Source organism: Mirounga leonina, unplaced genomic scaffold (assembly GCF_011800145.1).
Source record: "Mirounga leonina isolate KUSES-001 unplaced genomic scaffold, KU_Mleo_1.0 Mir_125, whole genome shotgun sequence".
Taxonomy (NCBI): domain Eukaryota; kingdom Metazoa; phylum Chordata; class Mammalia; order Carnivora; family Phocidae; genus Mirounga; species Mirounga leonina.
The window spans coordinates 8,164,936-8,187,443 of NW_023270305.1; the positions used below are offsets into that span (position 1 = coordinate 8,164,936).

General features: G+C 44.7%; 1 protein-coding gene across 1 annotated transcript; it reads right to left on the bottom strand.

Annotated features, from left to right (window-relative positions):
• Positions 1 to 499: 499 nt before the first annotated feature.
• Positions 500 to 20,248, bottom strand: MATN3 (matrilin 3). The gene is made up of 8 exons (XM_035000646.1): positions 19,923 to 20,248; positions 15,178 to 15,744; positions 12,115 to 12,240; positions 11,229 to 11,354; positions 9,701 to 9,826; positions 6,364 to 6,489; positions 2,716 to 2,826; positions 500 to 885 (listed from the first exon to the last, which is right to left on the bottom strand). The coding sequence occupies exons 1-8, from the start codon at positions 20,137 to 20,139 to the stop codon at positions 830 to 832; spliced, it is 1,455 nt and encodes a 484-aa protein (XP_034856537.1). The 5' UTR covers positions 20,140 to 20,248; the 3' UTR covers positions 500 to 829.
• Between the last annotated feature and the right edge of the window lie 2,260 nt (positions 20,249 to 22,508).

Below are 22,508 nucleotides of genomic sequence, written 5' to 3' on the forward strand. Positions count from 1 at the left end.
CAAAAAAAACGAGTAGTCACAATTTAAAGGACTGTTTTCTTCTAAAAACTATAAGCTTTCAAGCTGAAAAAAAAATACATATACCAAATATGTAAGTGAAAAAAAGTTAGGCTTAAACTTTAAAAAGACATTAGGTTTGTTGTTACTTGTTAGAGCAATATTTATAAATATATAATTTTATTGATTGGATCCTAAAGTGAAACAGTAAAGATAATGTAGGATTTTTTTATCCTTAGTAAAAAGTTATAACGCTCTTAATTCAAAACTAAAGTCTTTAGTTATGGGTTTCTTATAATATTTCATGTAGTGTTCACTTGATCTAGATATGCATGTTACAATCCCCTGATCACAGCTTCAGTAATACTCCAACAAAAGCTGAGCAAAAACAAAGCGTTAAAGAAACAGTTCTAAATTATATTCACCTCAGTTTAATTATATGAACTTTTTAATGTGTAAATACTTTGTATAATTCACACTCTCAATAAGAGTGATCAATAGATCAAAAGTTCCCATTGTAAGAATGGTTATCTTATTAATATAAACATTTAAAAATTAAATGGCTCAATTGGTAAAGAAATACTAAACTTTTCATTCTATTTCCTATGAATCATTTCACAGTCATAGCTTAGAGACACTAAAGTTTGCTCTTAAAGATGTGAATGTAATTATTTCCTTAAAAAAAATACTGATTCTCCAGAAGATCCTCATACTACTTATCCAGTAATATCCAAGCATTTGCAATGGCAAATTATTAGCAGGAACATTGAAGTATGCAAAAATATTAAATACACCAAGCCCTCTGTATTTCCAGGTGAAAAATCTGAGTAATTCAATGATGTATTTGTCCATATTCATCTGCTTGCAACTTCCCCAAAATGTCATCAAGTGGCTAGTTGTTAAGGCCAACTCCTTTTATTTTTAGACATCACAAAACACAAACACACTTTCAAACACTTCAATACAAGATAAAATAATTACATTCTATTGTCAATAAAGAAAAAGTGAAATTGTTTCTCATCAAAACTCTAAAACTCAGAAATTCTATTCTTTAGAGAGCATTTTATAAAGCAGTGGTCTTCAGAGATGATGATACAGAGCAGTTGTCTTCAAACATTTTTGCTCCTATCCCCTAAAATAATTTTGACAAGTGATGTCTGTGCATATTTAAATTATATGAAAATTTTCATCATAAGTTTTAGTTACAAAATATGCAATTTCTGCCATATCATAAGTATTGGTTTTTTATAAATAAAATCTAGGGGCGCCTGGGTAGCTCAGTCAGTTAAGCGTCTGACTCTGTTTCCTCTTGGGTCATGATCTCATGGGTCCTGAGATCCAGCCCTGTGTTGGGCTCTACGCTCAGTGGGGAGTCTGCTCCCCCTCTCCATTTCCCTCTGCCCCTCCCCACCACTCCTGCTGTCCCTCTCTCTCTCTGAAATAAATAAATCTTTAAAAAAAAATTTTTAATTAAAAAATAAGATCTAAATTAGTCTTTCAAATATATCCTATATATTAATGCCATACTGAATGGATACCTACTATCTGTCTTTTAAAATCAAATATTTAAAATAAAGGAATTTGTATTTCCTTGTATTTGTATTTCCTTTCTGCTTTCTCCACAGAATTTTGTTCTACTTTGAATCTTGAAAATCTTTTCTTTATCACCAAGACTTCTTTGAGGTAAATTTATACAAACAACAAGCACATATACATTTATATTGAAACTACCTTTAAATTAATTTTCTTTGACCATAAGGCCCATAGTTTTTTTAATCATCTGGAATGAGTTATCATTACAACTATTATGAGCACATAATTGATCAAACAACAAATAAATTATAAATGTTGACATAAAATTATTAAAAATAAAAGGCAAAATTTAACTGGGGGAATGAAATGAATGAATGAATGAATGAAATGAATGAAATAAATTGGGGGAGTTTATGAAGCTTGATTAGAAAACTGTTGAACTGTCCTTTTGTTTGGCTCTCTGGAGATTTTACTTTTCCAAGAAATTCACCTTAGAAGATTCGGGTTAGATAAGAGGTATGCCTTCCTTGTGTAAAGTTAGGAGAATGGCAATATGAAGTAAGAGATGGGAACAGAGAATGCCAGCTGACCCCCTGTAGCATTTTTGGTAGGTCAATTTAAGGATTTCAAAATGGATTTTTGTAAAACTTTCTGCGCCCCCCCCCCCAATTTGAATACCACTCCTCTAAGATACCTAGAGACAGTGTTGTTAACTTGATCTAAGAAAAAGTACTTTTCCTGAATTACTCCTTTAGTTACAGAACTGATTTCGAAAGTTCCTTAGATGGTACCATGTTACATTGTGAAATCTGCTTTTGACCAGTTGTCTAGAGCTATCACCTCGCTCATCAGCTAACTCCTTCCGTCCATCTACAGATTCTGAACTAAGAAAGCCCATATTAAGGAATCATAGCATAATAGCTCCATCTGTTAATAACACAGCATATACTGCTATGGAAAAGCACTAGAGAAAGAAATAGGCAGCTTTTAGCATGTGAATATTAAATGGGCAAAACAGTCTATTAAAACATTTTAAAAGAACTCTAAAAAAATAAACACTGTATTACTATTGCTCATCTTAAAACGTAATGAATAGGGCCCTTATCCTGTGGAATGTCCTAAAATTTTTGGCTCAATTATACTACCTGGGGTGGCTTAAAGCAGAAAACCTTCCAGAAAGGATATGTTTGGCATTCAGTCTCTGCAGATAGGAGTTGACCCTATCCTGGAATGCCAGTGCGGCTTCACATCCACAAGCATCTTCCGTGGAGATGAGTCTTCGTGCTTCTTCAATGGCTGACGACGACAGTACACAAAATGTTATAGCTAATTAGAAACCATAGCAAATCAGGAAATCTGTAATTCAATCCTTCCATTTTTAAGACTTACCTAAATGCATTTTCCAGGAGGTAAAAGGATATAAGAGCACACAGAAAGAGGAGAAAATACTTTGAAATATTAATGTCACAGAAGAAATTGAATTTTGGGAAACATTTACAATCATCAAACCTGAGTGTTGATTATCTGAGAGTTCATTATATTCTCTATACTTTGTAACTATTGGAAACTTTCTATGGTATAAGGTAAATTTTTAAAAAGTTGATGTAGGGGGAAGCCAAGAATGCAGAGCTAAGATAATTAATCTTATTATGATACTGTGTCCTCATTAAGAAATGAAAATAAGGAAACGAATTCTCTCTTTGGCCAAAATATTTCAAGAATTAAAATTAGATAATTCCTGATTTCTTATACAGACTGTTATTCTAGTGAATGGTCTGAATTGAGAGTTCTAGTTCTTACCCATAAATACTTTGGAAGTAAAAATTTAGGTTTGTGTCAGCATTTAAGCAAAGAACCTGGGAGAATGATAATGCTAACTCCTAGTTCTTTCTGAAATACAGTGAAGCAGCTATTCCTACTCACTATCATAGCCCCTAAAGTTGCCTAATAGAAATAAGAGTAACTTCCCAGATCTGAAGACTGATGTATAATCTTCCATTGAGCAGTACCATCACCTGAGGACAGAGAATGGTCTTTTGCCTCCTATGTTTTCTCCCACATTCTACAAAGATAGGATATAGAGCTAACATGACCATAAATATAATCTATCTACCTGTCCAAATCCTCTTAACTTTCGGGGACAGCCAGCCCAAATCAGTCAGTCAGTAAGCCAGAAAGTATCTCCTGAAATTAAGTACATGCCCATCATCCCTATACAGAGCATATAATTGGCACTCAAGATGCTTTTCCAGTGTATCTTGCCTGATGAACTATAAGTTCTGTGAGGGCAAGGGCTCAGTAGGATAGTCTATTTAAAACACTCCCAGAAAATTTTAAAACTGGGATGCAGCACAATTGAAAGATGAGAGATGGACCCATTCACAATAGCATCAAAAAGAATAAAATATTTAAGATTACATTTAACAAAAGAAGTGCAAGACTTGTACACTACAAACTACAAAACATTGATATGTCTCCAGTTCCTTCCTCAAGGCCTGACGGAGTACTAGATATATAAGAGTAGCTCCATGAATACTTGCTGAGCAGAGAAGTAAATGGCTAGGCAAATGAGGTCAGGACCTAACCCATCATAAATGAGGCTGGAATCCCCGTCTTCCAGGAGAAGAAATAATGCCCAAGACTGATTTTTTTGAGGATTAAACCCCTAGATAGGGTAACAGTACCCTGACATATTCAAATTCTACAAGCTATTCCCTATTATCCTCACCCTCCCCAAGAAGCAGATCCATACTTTACTTCAGCTGAAGAAGTATCTACTGAGTGTCAGGTGCTATGGAAGATGCTAGGAATACAGACAACATCTACTACCCTCAGGGGTTGGAGTTTACTGTCTACAGGAGCATAAACACACAAGTCTCAAACTCTGACTTTTCTCCCCAAATCTGCTTCACTCTCAGTCTTCCTCACCTCAACGAAGATTTCAGACTTCAGGCTCAAGTCTGAAATAGGAAAGTTACCCTCATTCCTCTCCTGCCCTGTTCCCCACATCCCGTTTACCACCAAATCCTGGTCATTCTGCCTCAGAAAGGTATCTGGAATCAGCTTGCTTCTGTCACCACTGCCACCCTCCTCACCCAACCTGGGACCACTGCAACAGCCTCGGGCTGGTCCCGGCCCTCTGCTCTTCGTCCCCTCCGATCCACATAGCAGCAGGATCATGCCGCTCCGCTCCTTAAAACTCTCCAGTGACTTCCCATTTTCCGTAGAACAAAATATAAACTCCGTCCCCTCACCCCAGAAGGCCAGCATGACTCGGCCCCTGCCTCCGTCTCCAAAGTGACACCACACTTCCCTGGCTGGGGGTACTTCCCTCACGCTGGCTGCCTCTCCCCGCCTCTCCCCCTAAAGCCACCACGTGGGCCTTGGCATCACTCTCCCTCCTTCCACCAGCACCCCAATCCCAACCTAACTACCGCTGATCCTCGGGTCTCAGATGTCACTTCCTCAGAGAGACCCTCCCAATCTGAAGTAGGTCCCCCAACCCCCATGGTCTCAGGACCCTATTCTTTTCTCACGGCTCTTCTTTATAAATTGCTATTTCCTTGTCTCTTCCCCTTAGACTGTTACCAAAGACCATACATGTTCTGTTCACGATTATATACCTAGTGCCTAGAACACAGCAGGCGCTCTGTTGACCGAATGGACGATGGAATGGTTGAAGGAGCACACAAGTAACCCCAACACAAGGCGTCCTGGGCTGAAAGAGGACCGAGCTCAATGGAATGAAAAGGGAAAAACTCTGGTAGAGGGGGTAAAATTGAACTAGGCCTGGGAATTAGAGAAACAAACATACCAACACTATTGTGTAGTATTTGATTCACACAAAGCAATTTAGAGAACACTTAGGCAAGTGATGAAGCATAATGAAAATAAACACTAATAAAGCTACCGCACAACTCAAGAATTAAAATATCATGAATACTGTTGCAGACATCATTTCAGCAAAAAATATAAACACGAGAAGATATTTGCCACACATAAAACAACAAAGACTTTCTATCCAGAAATGCGAAGAGTTCCTTTGTATCCGTAAGAAAAATACAAATAACCCAAGCGAAAAGTAAGGGTATACACAGCCTTTCCCAATAAAAACCTCAAATGACCAATAAATACAGGAAGTAGCCAGGAAATAAAAAAATAAAGACCAGAGGGAGACGCTTTTTTGCCTCTGATAGATTGGCAAACACTTAATCCAACAAAACCAAATGTTGGCAAGGGTGTGGTTCTTGGATTTTGACAAGCGAAAGTGGTGAAGGAAGGGGGTCCCAGCCAAGGGTGGAAACGGGCAGGGCATGTTCCTGGAGTATCCAGGTGTCCACGTGGTGGAGCAGAGGATGTGGAAGCAGTGAATCCGGGGGCAAAGGGGGTGACCGGGTGAAGAAGAGAGGTGACCAGGGGCAGGGACAGAAGGGAAGGGGTACAGAGCTTCAGTCTGGGATGATAAAGTTCTGCAGATGGGGAGTGGGACGGTTGCACAACTATAGGAATGCACTTAACACCGCTGAACTAGACGCTTAAAGATGGTCAAAGGGCAAAATCAGATGTTATGTGTATCTTACCGTCACTACAACAACAACCAAAAATCCAACTTAGGAAGAGACTGTAATTAGAAAGAAAAACAAAGAGAGACGAAGGAATCCTGGGGGAAGAATGGCTGGGGGGAGACTTGCTTCATCGTGAAGACAGCTGGGAACCTCCAGAGGCCTCGGACCAGGAGGACCACTCAGAACTGTGCTTCAGACTTAAAGAGGAAAACTTGCTCCTAGAAGATGACCCTTCCAAACAAAATGGGCTCGAAGAGACAGTCTTTACCTGAACACGTCTTCTTGTCTTCATTCAGGGTGTAGCCCGCGTAACAATCGCAGTGGTAGGCCGCGGCCCCGTCGTCCACACAAAGGTGCTGGCAACCATGCGAGCCCAGAGCACACTTGCTGCGAACTGCCCAGGAGTGGGGCAGGAAAGAAAACCGTCCCAGGTTACAGTGACAAAGGAAACACAGATTTATGGGAGAGAAAAGCTTCAGTCTGGTCTCAACAGGTGCTGAGAATGGACCCTTCCGCGGTCAGCAACACCGCTCCCACCTTTCAGGAGAAAGCCCGTTTTCCTTTCCTACATCTCACATCCCTCCAGCCCCACCTTTTACTGCCTCCCCCCCTTTTCCTTCTCATTTCTCGCAGATATCTGGGGGTGCCTCCTCTTTTCTTCCTGCCTGCAGGACTGGGGCTGCACTGAGTCTTGATTATATTCCAGAACTTACCTTCGGCCTCTCCGGATGCCTGTTAGTGCCTCCAACATCTCCAGCTACACATGGATCATCTTCACCATCACCAAAAATAATTAGTGACCCACGTGCACATGGAGCTAAGTCTGATGCTGCACATGAAGTTGACGCTGTGTTGACCAAGGGGCTGCCCTTGATGGTGGGCAGAGTGGGACAGAAAGCACCAGCCTACACGCACATACGCACAGAGATAGTGATACTAGTGACGATGGTGAGGAGAGGTGTAGGTTTGGATAGTGGAGCATTTATTATCTGTCACAGTAAGTACATTACAAGGAGGAAGACAGTTGGCCCAAATTTGAGTGGAGAGCAAAGTGCTATGCTCATCTCATCCCATATCTAGACTGGCCCAGGATAAATAAAAACAGCAGATCTCCTTTAATAAACCCAGAAAGTCTTCCCGGGAGACACAGTTTCTTCCTCCACCATCCCACGGACCAACCGCGTTTGTCTGTCCCCCTCTAACTCTTCAGTGTCCCTCCACACTCAGGAAACTTCTATGGCTCACTATTGCCTATAAAAGAGCTTTGAGTGAAATGCAAGTCTCTACATAATTTATCCATAGAGTGTCTTTTTAACTTTAACACTGATAGTCCCCTTCATTACTTAAGATTTTTCCAGCAAAATGCCAAATAATAGGGGGCACCCGGGTAGCTCAGTCAGTTGAGCGTCTAACTGTTGGTTTTGGCTCAGGTCATAATCTCAGGGTCATGGGATGCAGCTCCACGTTGGGCTCTGCACTCAGCGTGGAGTCTGCTTGAGATTTTGTCCCTTTCCCTCTCCCTCCCCCAGCCTAGCAGCTACTCCAGCAGCTGATCGCGCCTCCACCCCCAGCCCCCGATCTGGGGCTCCACCTTTGATCTACAAGCCTTGCTACTGCCCAGCAGGGGAAAAAGCAGGCTATTAGAGGGAATGTGACCCATGTTATGTACCTCAGCTTCAGAACAGTATCCATCATTACTTTAAAATATATAAATACCGCTCCGCATTGGGCTCCATAAATATATTTTTTTCTGACCCTCTAACTTTCTGCCATCTGGTCTTGCTCTTCTACCTTTGCTATCCTGTGCTGTACAACCTTGAAACATGATGGCCTGACATGTGACAGCATGTGTAACCACAACAGAGCAAGTGCCTGGGTTCAAATCCTCGCTCTGCAACTCACTAGCTGTGTGACCGTGGGCAAGTTACTTAACCTGTCTGGGCCTCAGCTTCCTCATAAAGTTGCTGTGAGCAACAATAAATGTGTGACTGTGTCTGAAATGCCTAGGACCATGTACTGCATACAGTAGGCACTGAAGAACGTTGGCTATGGTGACCTGGGAGTATGGCCTGGAGCAATCTGCCTTAACTGAACATTTTCTTTGACTTTTTTTTTTTAAATGTTCCACTTTATTCCACAATATCTATTAGTTTAAATGTAAATTTGTTGTAGTTTCCTTTTTCAAGGTCTTCAATGTCCCTGGCTGCTTAAGGTACCAAGTGGGATACCTATAACCAGTTTGAGAAGTGCAGCCCTGAGGTCTCTCCACCCCAACTGACTTAGTCCTACCCCCAGAACAAACCAACACAAGCTGCTCCCCTTGGCCATCTGGCTCTGCTGTCCTCCATCTAAACCTCCACCATCCTCGAGGCCCACCTGCTGCCCTACACGCTCTGTGCCCTTCCCCAGACTTCCATAGCCCTCCATTACTGTCTGTCCCTCTCCCTGGCTAGTCTCTGCTTTCTCAGGGTGTTGGTTCTCTTTGGGCCCAGCCTGCAAATTGCTCAGAGGCAGAAAATGTGCTTCTTTACATCCCCACAGGGCTTTGCACAGTCCTGGGAACAAAATAGGTGCTCAGTCCTCTTTAATTGATTCCTTTTTTTTTTTTTTAAAGGGAATTGGTCATGTGCCATTTCCCTTAGTCTCTCTTGAAAAGGTCACATAATATCTCTTCTCAAGGGACAGGAGCATATACATAAAAATCTATTAAAAAAAAGTTTGAATAGGCCAAAATTAAACATCACCTTTAGAGGCAGGAATTTCTCTCAGGAGTGTTTTTATTTTATAAATGCCATCCTGTTCTGCCAGTGAGTTTAAATCAAATTAATGAGGATTCGCCAAGTCATAAGGCTCAGATTCACAGAAGACTGATCATCTAGAAACCGTCAGGGAACAACTTACTTCAAATTTACTGGAAGATCTGTGTGGGTCTAATTCAGTCATTGACAAAGTCTCCTTTACTAAAATGATCCAGCTTTAAGATTAACGCTACAGAAAAGTTCCAGGGCAAGTTTTAATTGGAAAAAGATCAGTCCAGCCTATCACACCAAACAGTTACTGTCCAACTGATTTCCTCTAAAGTTCCCATTTGCTTTACAAGTCCCCAGTGTACAAAGCTCTAAAATTTTCCTGGATAAGGATCTTATATTTAATTAGCTTTTCTCATATCCCTCACTCCCTACCCGTTTCTGAAATGAGCTATATTCACAAAATCAAGTGAGCTCACTGCTGTCTGAGCAATGTGTGCCTTGGTCTATAAGCAGGATAGAAGGTCTAGAGCCTGGGGCGCCTGGGTGCCTCAGTTGTTAAGCGTCTGCCTTCGGCTCAGGTCATGATCCCAGGGTCCTGGGATCGAGCCCCACATCGGGCTCCCTGCTCAGCAGGAAGCCTGCTTCTCCCTCTCCCACTCCCCCTGCTTGTGTTCCCTCTCTCGCTGTGTCTCTATCAAATAAATAAATAAAATCTTTAAAAAAAAAAAAAAAAAAGAAGGTCTAGAGCCTGATTCCTTAAAGTATCTTTAAGAACCTCTCACTGTGTGAATTGCAAGTTGGTTTCACTGCCATAGAAAGAGCCAGCTAGGAAAGAATTTGTTGAGTGGACCTTACCTGAACACGTTTTATTATCTGCATTCAGAGTATAACCCTCATAGCATTCACAGTGATGGGACCCATCTCTGTCATTCACACAAATGTGCTGACAGCCATGTGTACCAAAGGCACATTGGTCTTGAGCTGCCAAAAAAAGTCCAGGAGAAAAGACATTAAAAGTGGAGAAGTCTTTTATTACCCATATATAGAAATCTTCTTACCTGCGGCTAGAAATATATGAGAGGCAAACCTATTGGAAACCTTCCACAGCCATCCGTACTGTAAGCTCGTACTAAAAGCGGAGTTTAGCAAAATCCCAGACACAGTCCTTATTCTTCTTTTTTCCCCAACTGCTTTTTCAAAATCATCCAAACTGAGTTTTTATAATCTAAGTATCTCATAAACACTAAATAAATAAACAAACAAATAAATACTAAAGCATTCCTTTTAGGTTTATTGTATTTACGCTGAATCAGAGGGATACCAACAATTATGTGGCTAATTACACTAGATTCAGAAAGACATCGAATTTGAGTTTGATGAAACTGTGATTCAGCCCTCCCCTGTTCTAAGTGAAGAAGCTGAATCCAAAGGAGACCAGCTGACTCAGAGCAGCATCAGAACTCAAGACCTAAACTGTCACTCAATGCACTTTTCTCTAAACAGACATAATTTTTTTTTTTTGGTCTTTAAACTTTTCATTTTGAAATCATTGCAGGCGTATGGAAGAGTTCCAAAAATAGTACAAAAAGTGCTGTACTTCACCCCATTTCCCCAAATGTTAACATCCCATATAACCATAGCACAATTATCAAAACCGGGAAATTAACACTGACACAATGCTATTAACTAATCCACAGATCTTAGTAAAATTTTGCCATTTGTTCTACCATTAATGCCCTTTTTCTGGTCCAGGATCCACATTGCACTTCATTGTCTCATGTCCTTAGTCCCCTCCTCTCTGGGACATTTCCTCCATCTTTGTCTTTCATGAGCTTGACAGCTTTAAAAAGCCCTGGAAAATTACTTTGTAGAATACCTCCCAGGTTGGGTTCGTTTGAAGTTTCCTCATGATGCTGAATTCTTAACGAAGACAACAGAGGTGCTCCTGTGCCCTCAGGACATCGCATCAGGAGGTGCATGATGTCACTGTGGGTCATTACTGGTGGAGTTCCCTCTGATCACTTGGTTGAAGTGCTGTCTGCCAGGTCTCTCCACTATGAAGGAACTGTTTATCCCGTTGTAGGTAATAAGTATGTTGTGGAGCGTTCTTTGATTTTAACTTACTAAACTGTCTTTAGCATTTGGAAAGCACCACCAGGGCTGGCTACTGAGAAGGAAATGAACAACACACTCACACATGGGGGCCATGAGACATACACACCTGCTGCAACTTTGGACTTTTCTAATACGACTCAGAAATGGGAAAGGCCCAAGAGAGAAAAACCAACCAAGGGCCTTGTCAGTGTGACCTACCCCTCCAACACTGGCTAAGGAGGTATGCAGAAGGGGAGGTAGCTAAAGGAGAGCCTTCTCCTCCACTTACCTGAACACGTCTTCTTGTCTTCGTTCAGGGTATAACCTTCGTAGCACTCACAATGGTAAGAACCAGTTCTGTCGTTCACACAGATGTGTTCACATCTATGAGTGTTCAGAGCACACTTATCGATAGCTATCAAAAGACCATCAGGACAAATGTAAACACAAGGAAAACGTGGTAAATTAATTATGAGCCATGACACACACACACACACACAAACACACACACACACACACTGAAACGGGGACTGTTTGGCATAAGAGAAAGGCCACGGGACAGGAGGTTGGGAACCGATTTCTGTGCTGGCTCTTTCACTAACAGACCCCATGACATGGGTAAGTCTTCTTCCTTGCCTGGGTCTCAAGTTCATCATCTACAAAATGAGCAAGTTGAATTAAATGATCTCTAAGTTTCCTTCCTCTCAAAAACTTTTTTCGAGGATTAAAAAAAAAAAAATGGACCTAGTTCCCATCTTTATTGATTGCATGTGAGTATCCATATACCAGATGCATGAGACCCTCTCTAAACTTTCTTCTGTGTCCAAATTCAGTGAGCGGTTCTGGTCACAGAGACAAAGGGGCAGCTTGTATTTAATTAAGTAAAATCCAGGAAAAGTGCCAAAATCCTCAAAAGGACCAAGAGTTCTGGCCCCCTTCCTGACTAATCCATTTCCCTACTAACCCTTTTCTCGAAAACTAATTATAGGTACTATAAAGAAGCTGATTTATGTATTACCTCACTTTTCTCCAACAATTTTAGAGGAAAAACATTGACAAGCAACCGTGAACCACCCAAAAGGCGGTCAGGAGAAAAGCATAAGGCCAGTCCCGAACCTGCAGAGTAGGTCCCCGGCTAAGTCCCAGTCACGCACCCTCCCCAAAGCAGGCCTCACCTGAACATGTCTTCATATCGGCGTTCAAGGAGTATCCTTGGCTACACTCACAGTGGTGCTTGCCTTCCCCATCACTGACACACACGTGCTGACACTGGTGTGTGCCAAGGGCACACGGGTCTGGAGCTGCACACCGCAGGTGTAAAATCGTCAGTATCGACACATAAGAAACATTCCAGATACTTCCTTCCCTGTCAAAAAGACACCACCCTCTGGTTCCTCTTCAATGAGGTTCGCTATAAAAACTATTTGTTTTCTGCCTCTACCTTATTGGAAATACCACTCTTACACGAATTATGATACTAATTTAAAATTACAAATTTCATTTCAACTTTCTCAAAGAGAAAGGAAATTTTGAACTTGGAGCTGAAGCCAAACACTTACGTGGGTCAGACAACTTGATATTTTATTCAATGTATCCACCTGGCCCAGGAAAAAGACCTTTTACTTCCCAACTGCAAGAAACGGGGAGAACTACAATGTACCCCTGGAAGGTCTATGAGCTAGTTGTCCTGTTGCAGCCAGAATCTGCTTTCCAAGAGCTCTATAGTCTGTGTCAAAAAAGAATTCACACACAGGCATGTCTCTCGGCCTGGAACTCATTCACTCTTGGACGGCAATACATATTTGAACATGCAAATGGTGGAGGGCAAGGCAGGTAACTGCCTTCTGAATGAGCAGCATGGGTGCGTGAGCCTAAACGTACACTAACGCAACTTCAGGGCCTCTGGTATCTGCAAGGAGAATGGACTCACAGGATGGATGCAAGCAGGTAAAAAGAAAAGAAGAACAGAATAAACGAGATCACGTCAGCTAAGCCGCATCCCCGTCTTTTCACTCCTGGAGGTGTTTATATCTTGTTGGATTTTTTTTCCTAGTGACATGTTTTGAAAGAAGAATCAATGAATTTAGTTATTTCTGAGAAACCAAGGAGGCCTGTTGGAGGAGGCTGGCACCCCTGGGCAGGTAACCCAGCCCCGACTGCTCTGGCAACAGGTCAAGGCTAATATTTTCCCAAGAAGGGCCTTTTCATGGAATGATCTTTCCAACCCATTGACTACAACAAGCTGCCCCTCAGTCTTTTTTCCACAGAGAGGACATTTTTCCCCCAGAACAAGCAGGTCTTTTGTACCAGAAGGAAAAGATTGCCACTCACCACTTGCTACTTTATGGCCTTCAAGCCCAACCCCAGGTGCTAGCTTTGAGACCAACTCTGCCACAGACCAACGTCTTTATGGAAAAGCTCTCACCCACAAGCACAGGGGGTTTTCCTGGGAGAAAGAAAGCCATGTTCTTTTGAGAAACCAATGAATGCCAAGTAGATGCCACCAAAGCCAAGGACAGCTTGTGAAGGCCCAGTGTCCTGGGATAGGAAAGACAAGGGGCCACCAGCCAGGTCTGGCTGAGTTGAGGCCAAACTTTGCTCCAGACCAAGACTTCATCTCCCATTTCCTGACAAACTGGGGTGACTGCCGAGTTCCACATTAATTTCAATGTAAAGTCGCCTTGAAATTCGCAATTGTAATTACTGATTCACTTGTTTCTCGTCACCACCTCCAGACTATTGCTTGACAGGAGGGAGGGAATACCTTTATCTTTGTATCATCAGTGATCAATTAATGCATATCGAATAAAGAGGTGGGGAATAGGTTACACAGCAAAAAGTATCTACATTTTAAAATTCACCTGAACTAAAAATTTGTCCACACCTGTTTGGATAATTCCACAGAGGGCTTTGAAAGATTATATCTCTAAATGATTAAAAAAAATAATAAAGCATGAATATGGGTAGATAGAAAGACAGAACATAGATAGATGGATACAAAGAAAAAAAGAAACTTGGGCACCTAGGTGGCTCAGTCAGTTAAGCATCTGCCTTTGGCTCAGGTCACGATCCCAGGGTCCTGAGATCAAGTCCTGCATCAGGCTCCCTGCCCAGCAGGGAGTCTGCTCCTCCCTCTGCCCCTCCACCACCCCCACCCCAGCTTGTGCTTGCTCGCGCACTCTCTCTCTCAAATAAATAAATAAAATCTTTAAAAAAAAAAAAAGGGGGGGGTGCCTGGGTGGCTCAGTCATTAAGCATCTGCCTTCGACTCAGGTCATGATCCCAGAGTCCTGGGGTCGAGCCCCACATCCGGCTCCCTGCTCAGCGGGAAGCCTGCTTCTCCCTCTCCCACTCCCCCTGCTCTTGTTCCCTCTCTCGCTGTCTCTCTCTCTGTCAAATAAATAAGCAAAAATATTTAAAAAAAACAAACTTAAAAAAGTATGAGTCTTACGTATTCATAATTCTGATCAGTGACTAAGAATAAAGCCCCGCCTTAAATGGATTCATATTCATGGATTTGACTGATTCATGCTACAAATTCCAATTAAATTAGCATGCTCATATTCAAACTCTATCCTAAACGAAAAAAGACAGGACAGTAACAATCTTTTTTTTTTTTTAATCTGCTTCTTGCTATCTCACAAGTGAACTGAAATCCCAATCCCTCCCCCCGTTCTTAATCCTGTCCCTCCACAAAGAATAATCAGAGAAAGAGCAGAACCTGAAAACTAGAGGATCTAGAGAATAAGCAAAACGCTGACTGACAGTTACACTGGAAAGCCCCCGGATCCTTCCATGGGCAGACAGATGCTGCTGCCCGTCTTCTGCAGGAAAACAAACAGAGTTCTGTTAAAGCCAGAGATGGTAAAGCTAAAGAAAATATCTGGGAAAAATGGAGTTGTGGGCAGATGGGAGAAAAGAGGTGTCTTGAGGTGGCTTTTGGTTTTGTTTTGTTTTTTTCTGACCCCATCAGGGAACAGCAGGATCATTTATCCAGCAGGATATTTCCAGACCTTCACATTTCTAATGCAAACATGAAGATTTTTATGAGCAAACCAAGTTATATATAAAGCAACTCTATATTCCTAAACCAACAAAGTGTGTTTAAGTTGGTAAAAAACTCAAGAAAAGCACTGCTTATATTTCAGTTTTCCATAAAGTTTCTACAAAAAAAAAGAATAACTCTCTTTCTTTGGATATACAATATCTGAATATTCTAGTTGGGAGCAAAGACTTACCACAAAAGGTCTCCTGGAATCTAGAGGAAAGTTTCTCAATGACCCCGTAGGTCTCCACGTAGAAAACGTGCTCATCTAGGGGCTCACTGGCAATCATCTTGAGGGACTCCATGTCGGCCCGGTCCACACCCACGGCATAGAGCTCAATACCAGATGCCCGGGCCCGAGCCGCCACATCATTCACCTGGTCCTGGGGCCTCCCGTCTGTCACGATGATGGCCACCTTAGGGATGTTGGAAGTGGGCCCCCGAGCACCTGCCTCCACTGTGAAGGCCTCATCCATCGCTGTCTGGATAGCCAGGCCTGACATGGTGCCTGTTGACAAGGGGGTGATCCGGGCCACGGCCCGTTTCAGGGACTGCTTATCTGAGTAGGTCTGGAGGTGGAACTCAATCTTCACAGTGCTGGCATAGTTCACCACTGCCACCTGTGTGTCCACCGCCCCAATGTCCAGAGTGTCAATTATCTGGGAGACAAAGGTTTTCACCTTGGTGAACTCCAGGGGCCGCACACTGCGAGAACTATCGATGATAAACACCAAATCCAAGGGCCTGCTCTTGCAAACACCTGCAAAGTAGGGTGTGGGGAATGGGCACGGCTGAGCAAGGATGGGAGCCCAATCAGAAATGGGGCAATCCTCACACCCAGAGAGCCCTGGGGTTGGAGGGCCCCTGTCTGCTATCTTCCCCCAAGACCATCCTCCCTTTAGATGCTGAAAGCACTAAGGTCCTTCCGAATTCCCTAGTGAGAATTCACATAGAGGGGTGAAGTTTCTCCAAATATCTCACCTACGGGCTGGCTGAACCTCAAACTTTCACCTAGAACCTCATTCCTCTGCTTCAGGTATTGCTCCCAAGGTTCCTCTTGACTCCCAGGAATGAATGGTTTCCAGACCTTTCTCGGGCACCTCAGCCATGGGACAATGGAACAGTGGCAATGGGACAGTGGCCCTGAACAGGGTGAAAAGTAAACTCGGGACAGCCTCGGTGCCCTGCCCAGGCTTCACAGACACCTCAGGCAATGGCAGAGTTCGAGGCAAGCACACTGGTGCTTTTCTGGAAGCTTCCTTCTTCTACTCCCTCACCAATGGGGTAAAAACCGCACGCAGAGTAGCCCTAAGTGCTCCTTCCTTCTCATCATTCAACAGGTTTAGTGAACTTTGGGGCCCCGAGAGCCTGAGATACTTAAAAGTGAGAAGAGGAATGAGAATCTGATCTACATCTGTTGTGCTTCCAATTCTGTCCGTGTGCCTGGTTTTCAGGAGCAGAGATGTCCACTGGTATCTACCCTCCACCTCCACCAAACTCTCGCAGTCACCCCTTTCATTTTTTTCATTCACCAAATACTTTTGTGAGGACCTACCATGTATTTAGCCCTGGGGCTACAAAAGCAAAGAAGCTTGTATCTTTCCTACTCAAAAGTACCAAGCACCAGGGCCCCTGGGTGGCACAGTAGGTTGGTTAAGACTCTGACTCTTGGTTTCGGCTCAGGTCACAATCTCAGGGGTGAGATCAAGTCCCACGTTGGCTCCATGCTCACCGCAGAGTCTGCTTGAGATTCTCTCTCCCTCTCCCTCTGTCCCTCCCTCTCTCACTCTCTCTCTCTCAAATAAATTAATTAATCTTAAAAAAAAAAAAAAGTACCAAGCACTTAGTAATAATACCACACATCTTTGGGGTTCCTGGGTGGCTCAGTCGCTTAAGGGTTTGCCTTCATGATCCCGGGGTCCTGGGATAGAGCCCTGCATCAGGTTCCTGCTGAGGGTTGGGGGGGGGCCTACTTTCCCCTCTCCCTCTGCCCCTCCTCCTGGCTCATGCTCTCTTGGTTTTATCCTGCTTCCTGGAGGTATTCAATTAAGAAAATAAATCATACCTTACTTTCAATAACGTTTTAGAGATCATAGAGCACAAAACAACCCCGTGAAGTCAGAGGTGCAGAGTTGTTCTTATACCCATTTTACAGGTGAGAAGCCTGAGGTTTTGGAAGGTGTGTGAGCCAAAAATAGCAGGTCATGGATGGGACTCCAATTTTCCTGACTCCCAGCCTAAAGGGGCTTTTCACTGAATGGCTGCCTCTCTCTGAGGTAATATTTTCCACCACAAAAAAAATCAATATTATCTCACGGACCTAGTAAACATCCTGCTTGTTGACTTTGAGCCACCTCCCTGAAATATGCTATATGTCATGTATTTAGTTAAGTCAAAAGGAATCAAGTCTTTTTTTTTTTTTAAACAACTCCCGAATTTCATTTCATCCCTTGATTACCATGCATCAGGGGCAAGGAAGAAGAATCCTATTGAAAATCCTTCCTGGACATAGATGTAGGTATTTTACATAATTGGAATAAAAGGAAAAATACATGGTGATATGAAACCCATATTTGACAATGATTTCATTAACACCCAAATCTTGTCCTAATGTCAAGGTTATGTTCTTATGGTAAATGTCCATGATTCCTTCCTTCTCACATGGAATCCTTTATGGGAGGTTACAGCGGGGTGTGGTGGGCAGAATAAAGCCCTCTCACCCCCAAAAATATCTATCTCCTAATCCCTGGAACCTGTAAGTATGTTACTTTATATGACAAAAAAAAAAAAAAGACTTTGCAGATGGATTAAGTTAATGATTTTGAGATGAGGAGTTTATCCTGGATTATTGGGGTGGGTCCAATGTAATTACAGAGGCCCCTAAAAGTGGAAAAGAGAGAGGCAGGAGAGGAGATCACAGTGATGAGATGTGAGAAGGACCCAACCTGCCTTTGGTGGCTTTGAAAATAGGGAAAAGGCCATGAGTCAAGGAGTGAAGGTAACCTCTACATGCTGAACTGGGCAGGGAAACAGTCTCCCCTAGATCTTTCCCAAAGGAACGCAGCCCTGCTGACACAATTTTAGCCCTTTGAGACTAGTGTTGGACTTCTGGTCTACAGAACTCTTAGATAATAAGTGTGTACTGTTTGTAAGTCACTGAGTTTGTACTAATTTGTTACAGCAGCAATAGAAAACTAATACAGAGGCTCAACTCGGATGGCAGGAAATTCCGTGAGCATCTGGTTACCCCCCCCCCCCGCTTTGGACCCCCTCTGCAACATCACTGTTTTTGAATCTCACTCCCCTTTTCTAGATAGCAGCACTTTGAGTCTCAGAAACCAAGAAAGTGAGAATCTGAATTTCCTAAAAGATTTCCATACTTACAATTTTGCTGATTTTTGATAGTCCTGCTAGAAATAAAAGCCCATAGCAAAGCGTAGCAATTTCTGGTTGCAAAAAGGAGGGAATTTGGGAAAGGGTGAAATGTGTTGTTTATTAAAGGATTATCATTCAAGATCAGTTTGGAATACAAGTAATGCAGGGCCAGTGCTGCTTTGGGGGAACATGAACATCCCATGCAGAATCCCTCCTCCCTGTCCAGTCCCATCCCCAAGAGAGGTAGGTCAGGATCAGAGGCAAGGTTACTTTTTAAAAGATAGACTTCCCTACACCCCCACCCTCCTCCCAGCCTGGAGCAAAGTAGGCTACCAGCTGAATTTAACCATTGAGAACCCTGGTACGCCCTGGCTCAAAGACAATGCTGTCACCACTTCAAATCCAGCCCATTGGGGCTGGTGCAGGAAAGAATCCTTTGTGCTCTTTCTCAGCATTATCGAGAAAGGTGCAAAAGGGGATAGACGAAACAACCTGAGGCATGAATGAGACTGGAGACCCAGAAAATGGTTTGGTGCCGCCTCTCTTCAGCAAGACTGAAACTTTACATTTTATGTAAGCCCATTTTAAGAGGTTGGTAGATTGTAGCAGTGGAAAGATCCTTGTGTGGATTTTGGAGCCCTGAGTTCTATTCTGAGCTCTGACACTGATTTGCTGGGTCATTTGATAAGCCTCAGGTTATATTCTTTTCGGGGTTGTGTCAGGTGATCTTCAAGCTCTGCTACTCTAGGAATCTCTGCGAGAGGAACCAACTATAGACCAAAAAGGGGAATGGAAAATTGTTCACCAAAGACCCAGTGTCTTGGGTGTTTGAGGATCTAAGAGAGTACAGGTTGGGATTGGGACCCAGTCAGTTCAAGCAGAACACCTGGTCAGGGGCAGAGGAGGAGGTGGAGACCAGGACGGTTACAAGAGAGATCTGGGGCCATCCAGGGGCCCCTCAGGTGTCCTTCTTGGCCTCCCACCCCCACTCCCTCGTGTGAATTCCAGTCCCAATTCTGATCCAGATCCTAGATTGGACTGAGACAGCTTGAAGGCTGTGGCCAGGGGAGGGAAGGTCACACACTGATCTGGGGCTAAAGATGAAGTGATTTCCAGACAACTAAAGGCAGAATCTCAGGAAGGGTTTGTTCAGCTGCACCGAAAGGTAGGGCCGGCACAGAGCGCCGGGAGGCGGCCGGCGTTCCCACGCTGCCCCATCCTCCAGGCCCAAATTGCAGAGGGAAGTGGCTGGAGTTTGAGCTTCAGGCGACCCAAATTCTAGTCCTGACTATGAGTGACTTTAGGCATCTCCCTTCCCTTGTCTGGACCCGTTTCCTCACAGGACTCATCGGGGAGGGGATTCTTTCTCCTGCACCACAGTCTGGCTCGGGCTGGGACGGACGAACACTTGGCGGCTGCACGGGGCTTCTCCTGTTCGATGCTCCGCTTTCCCTACCACCCATCCCTCCTTCCCGACCCTCCCCACCTCCCTCCTGCCGGCCGTCCCTCCCTGGTGCCCGCTCGCGTCCCTCCCAGGCGGGGGTCCCCATCCCGGCCCGGTACCTGCGCCGCGGGCCCCGCCGCGCTGGCTGGCCCTGGAATAGGGCGCGCCGGTGGGGGCGGCCGGAGCAGGGCGGCGCCCGGGGCTGCCCCCTGGGCCCCGAGCCCCCAGCCTCCGCACGCCCGGGCGGGCCAGGGGGCCGGGGGCGGCAGGGGCCGGCGGCGGCAGCAGCAGCAGCGGCCACAGCAGCAGGAGCAGTCCCGAGAGGTGGCGCGGCATGGCGGGCTCCGCACTCCTGCAGGTGTCGTCGTCGAAGGCTCGCTCGCTCCAGCAGCCGAGCGCCTGAGCCCGGCGCCGAGGAGGCCAATTTAAAGGTCCCGCCGCCCCGCGCCCCGCCCACCCCGCGGCCCCGCCCCGCGGCCCCGCCCCCCGCCGGAGCGCTGGAGGAGCCGCCGGGCTCGGAGCCCGGGGCCCGCGGGAGCCTGTCCGCGCATTCCGGCGGCAGAAACGGAATGTCTGGGGCGAGCCGGCGGCGGCGCGGTGCCCGGAGCCCGGCCCGCGGAGGCCCCCGCCGGGCCTCGTCTGGGTGGGCTCGGCCGGGCGCCTCCTGGCCGCGCTCCGTCTCTCCCGAGACTTGTGCCCTGGCCTGCGAACCCCCCCGGCTGCAGCCCGCCGGCCCTGCGCTCTCCTCCTGACCCGGCAGGCCTGACCCCGGCCCCAGGCGAGGGGACCCCGGGCTCTGCCTTCCCGCTCCCGCCAGCAGTGCCTGCGGCGAGGTTTCATCTCGCTGCTCGCCCTGCATTCCTTTCGCCAGCCAAGTAACCAAGTTTTGCTGTGGGCTCTCAGTAAAAGGAAAAAAAAAAAGCCTCACAGATTCTGGCAGCATGAATAGAAATGCTTTCATCCCAGCTTCAAACATCCGTAAACATTTGAACTTATATTACAGGAATAGAAAGTCAAATATACATTCCCCAGAGAGCCCCCCCCCACCCTCCCGGCCAGCTGGAAGGACAGCCTGTACCAACAGAGGCTTCCAAGGCGCTCCCTAAATCCCGTTTCCTCTCCGGAAGAGTGACGGTGGCAGCACGGGGCTGGAGGCTACCCAGGGGACCCTCCAAGAACTGTCTACCGGGAGAAAGCATAATGGTCTACCTGTCTAAGGGAACATGGTGAATTTAGGAAAAAGAGACTGCAGCAGACTGAGGAAAGCAGGAAGGCTTCTAAAAACAGGTGAGGTTTGAGCTGGATCCTAAAACCTGACAATGAAGGTGAGTTCCAACAGATCCAATCTGGTCTTCCTGCTTCCAGACTATTAGTCCTCTAAAATCCACACTCCACGCACTAACCTTAAAATCACTTCTCTTCTTAAACCTTGCAACTTCACTTCCAGGAAAATCCAAATTCCTTTTCACGGCCAACAAGGCTCATTGAGATTCAATCCCACCTTCTCTGCAGCACTGACCAACATCCAGAACTGTATTCCTGCTCTCCATGCTTCAGTCATGCTAGCCTTCCCCGTGTCCTGGAGGACGCCAAACTTGTTCCCACCTTGGTCATCAGTGTAATGTCTTCCTCAGAGCAGCCTTCCCTGAGGCCAGATCTTAGTTTTTCAAACTTATTTTTACCACAATCCATTATAACAACTACATTTTAGATTATGAGCCAGCAGCTACATAGATAACACATATATCCACAGAAATGATAGTTGCACGAAACAATATTGACACTTAACCACATTTGATGCTATTCTATCCACCTCCATTCAGTTCTATTTCACTTTTTTTTTTTTAAAGATTTTATTTATTTGACAGAGAGAGCACAAGCAGAGGGAGACAGAGGGAGAAGCAGGCTCCCTGCTGAGCAAGGAGGCCGATGTGGGACTCGATCCCAGGACTCTGGGATCATGACCCGGGCCGAAGGCAGCCGCTTAACGGACTGAGCCACCCAGGTGTCCCTCTATTTCATTTTTTTTTTAAATGTGATCATGAGTACATGAGTTTTTAGTTCACTAATGTTTCCCAGTTAGCAGTTTAAAAAATTCTGTTTTAAATAGATTCTTTCCTACTGTCTCCGCCTTTCTGCTCTGTTATAGCATCCTGTGTGTTTTGTTTGGGGGACTTATTCAATTTCTAATTATTCAGTTTATATTCAATTTATTTATTTTTATATCCCACCAGACTGTAGGCTCCAGAAGGGCAGAGCTGATGCCTGGCATTGTTCGGTGCTGACTTCCTGTAAATTCCTCCTTACCGCATGCAGGTCTGCAATGGGACTGAAAATTTAGGAAATGGAAGATCATAGAACAGGGCTGAAATTTAACTCTGCCTTGGCAGGATAGTAAACAGGCACGATAGACTGTAAGAAAAGAAATAACCTGGCATTACTTTATCCAAGAGCCCAAGGATGCTGAGGAAATGGTTCTGCTCAGTTTCACTTCATTGCTTGACAACAGATGGCTCTGTGCTGGGCACTGGCTCCACAGATAGCCCTTTCCTCTGGCCTCCTCTAGTGGGGAGTTGGTCCTCCTCCACCACCAGACTCCTTCTCTGAAGAAATTCAGGGGTACAAGCAACATAGAGTGTAATAGTCTGTTTCAGCACATTTGCATGTAGGCATATGTGAAGATTAAAACTATTTGGTTAGGCTAG

Coding starts and splice junctions, on each gene's coding strand:
- MATN3 (XM_035000646.1), bottom strand. CDS start 20,139: ATGCCGCGCCACCTCTCGGGACTGCTCCTGCTGCTGTGGCCGCTGCTG. Junction 2,827..6,363: donor AGACAAGAAGACGTGTTCAG/GTAAAGACTGTC, acceptor TGTCGTCGTCAG/CCATTGAAGAAGCACGAAGA. Junction 886..2,715: donor GCAGAGACTGAATGCCAAAC/ATATCCTTTCTG, acceptor ACAACTAGCCAC/TTGATGACATTTTGGGGAAG.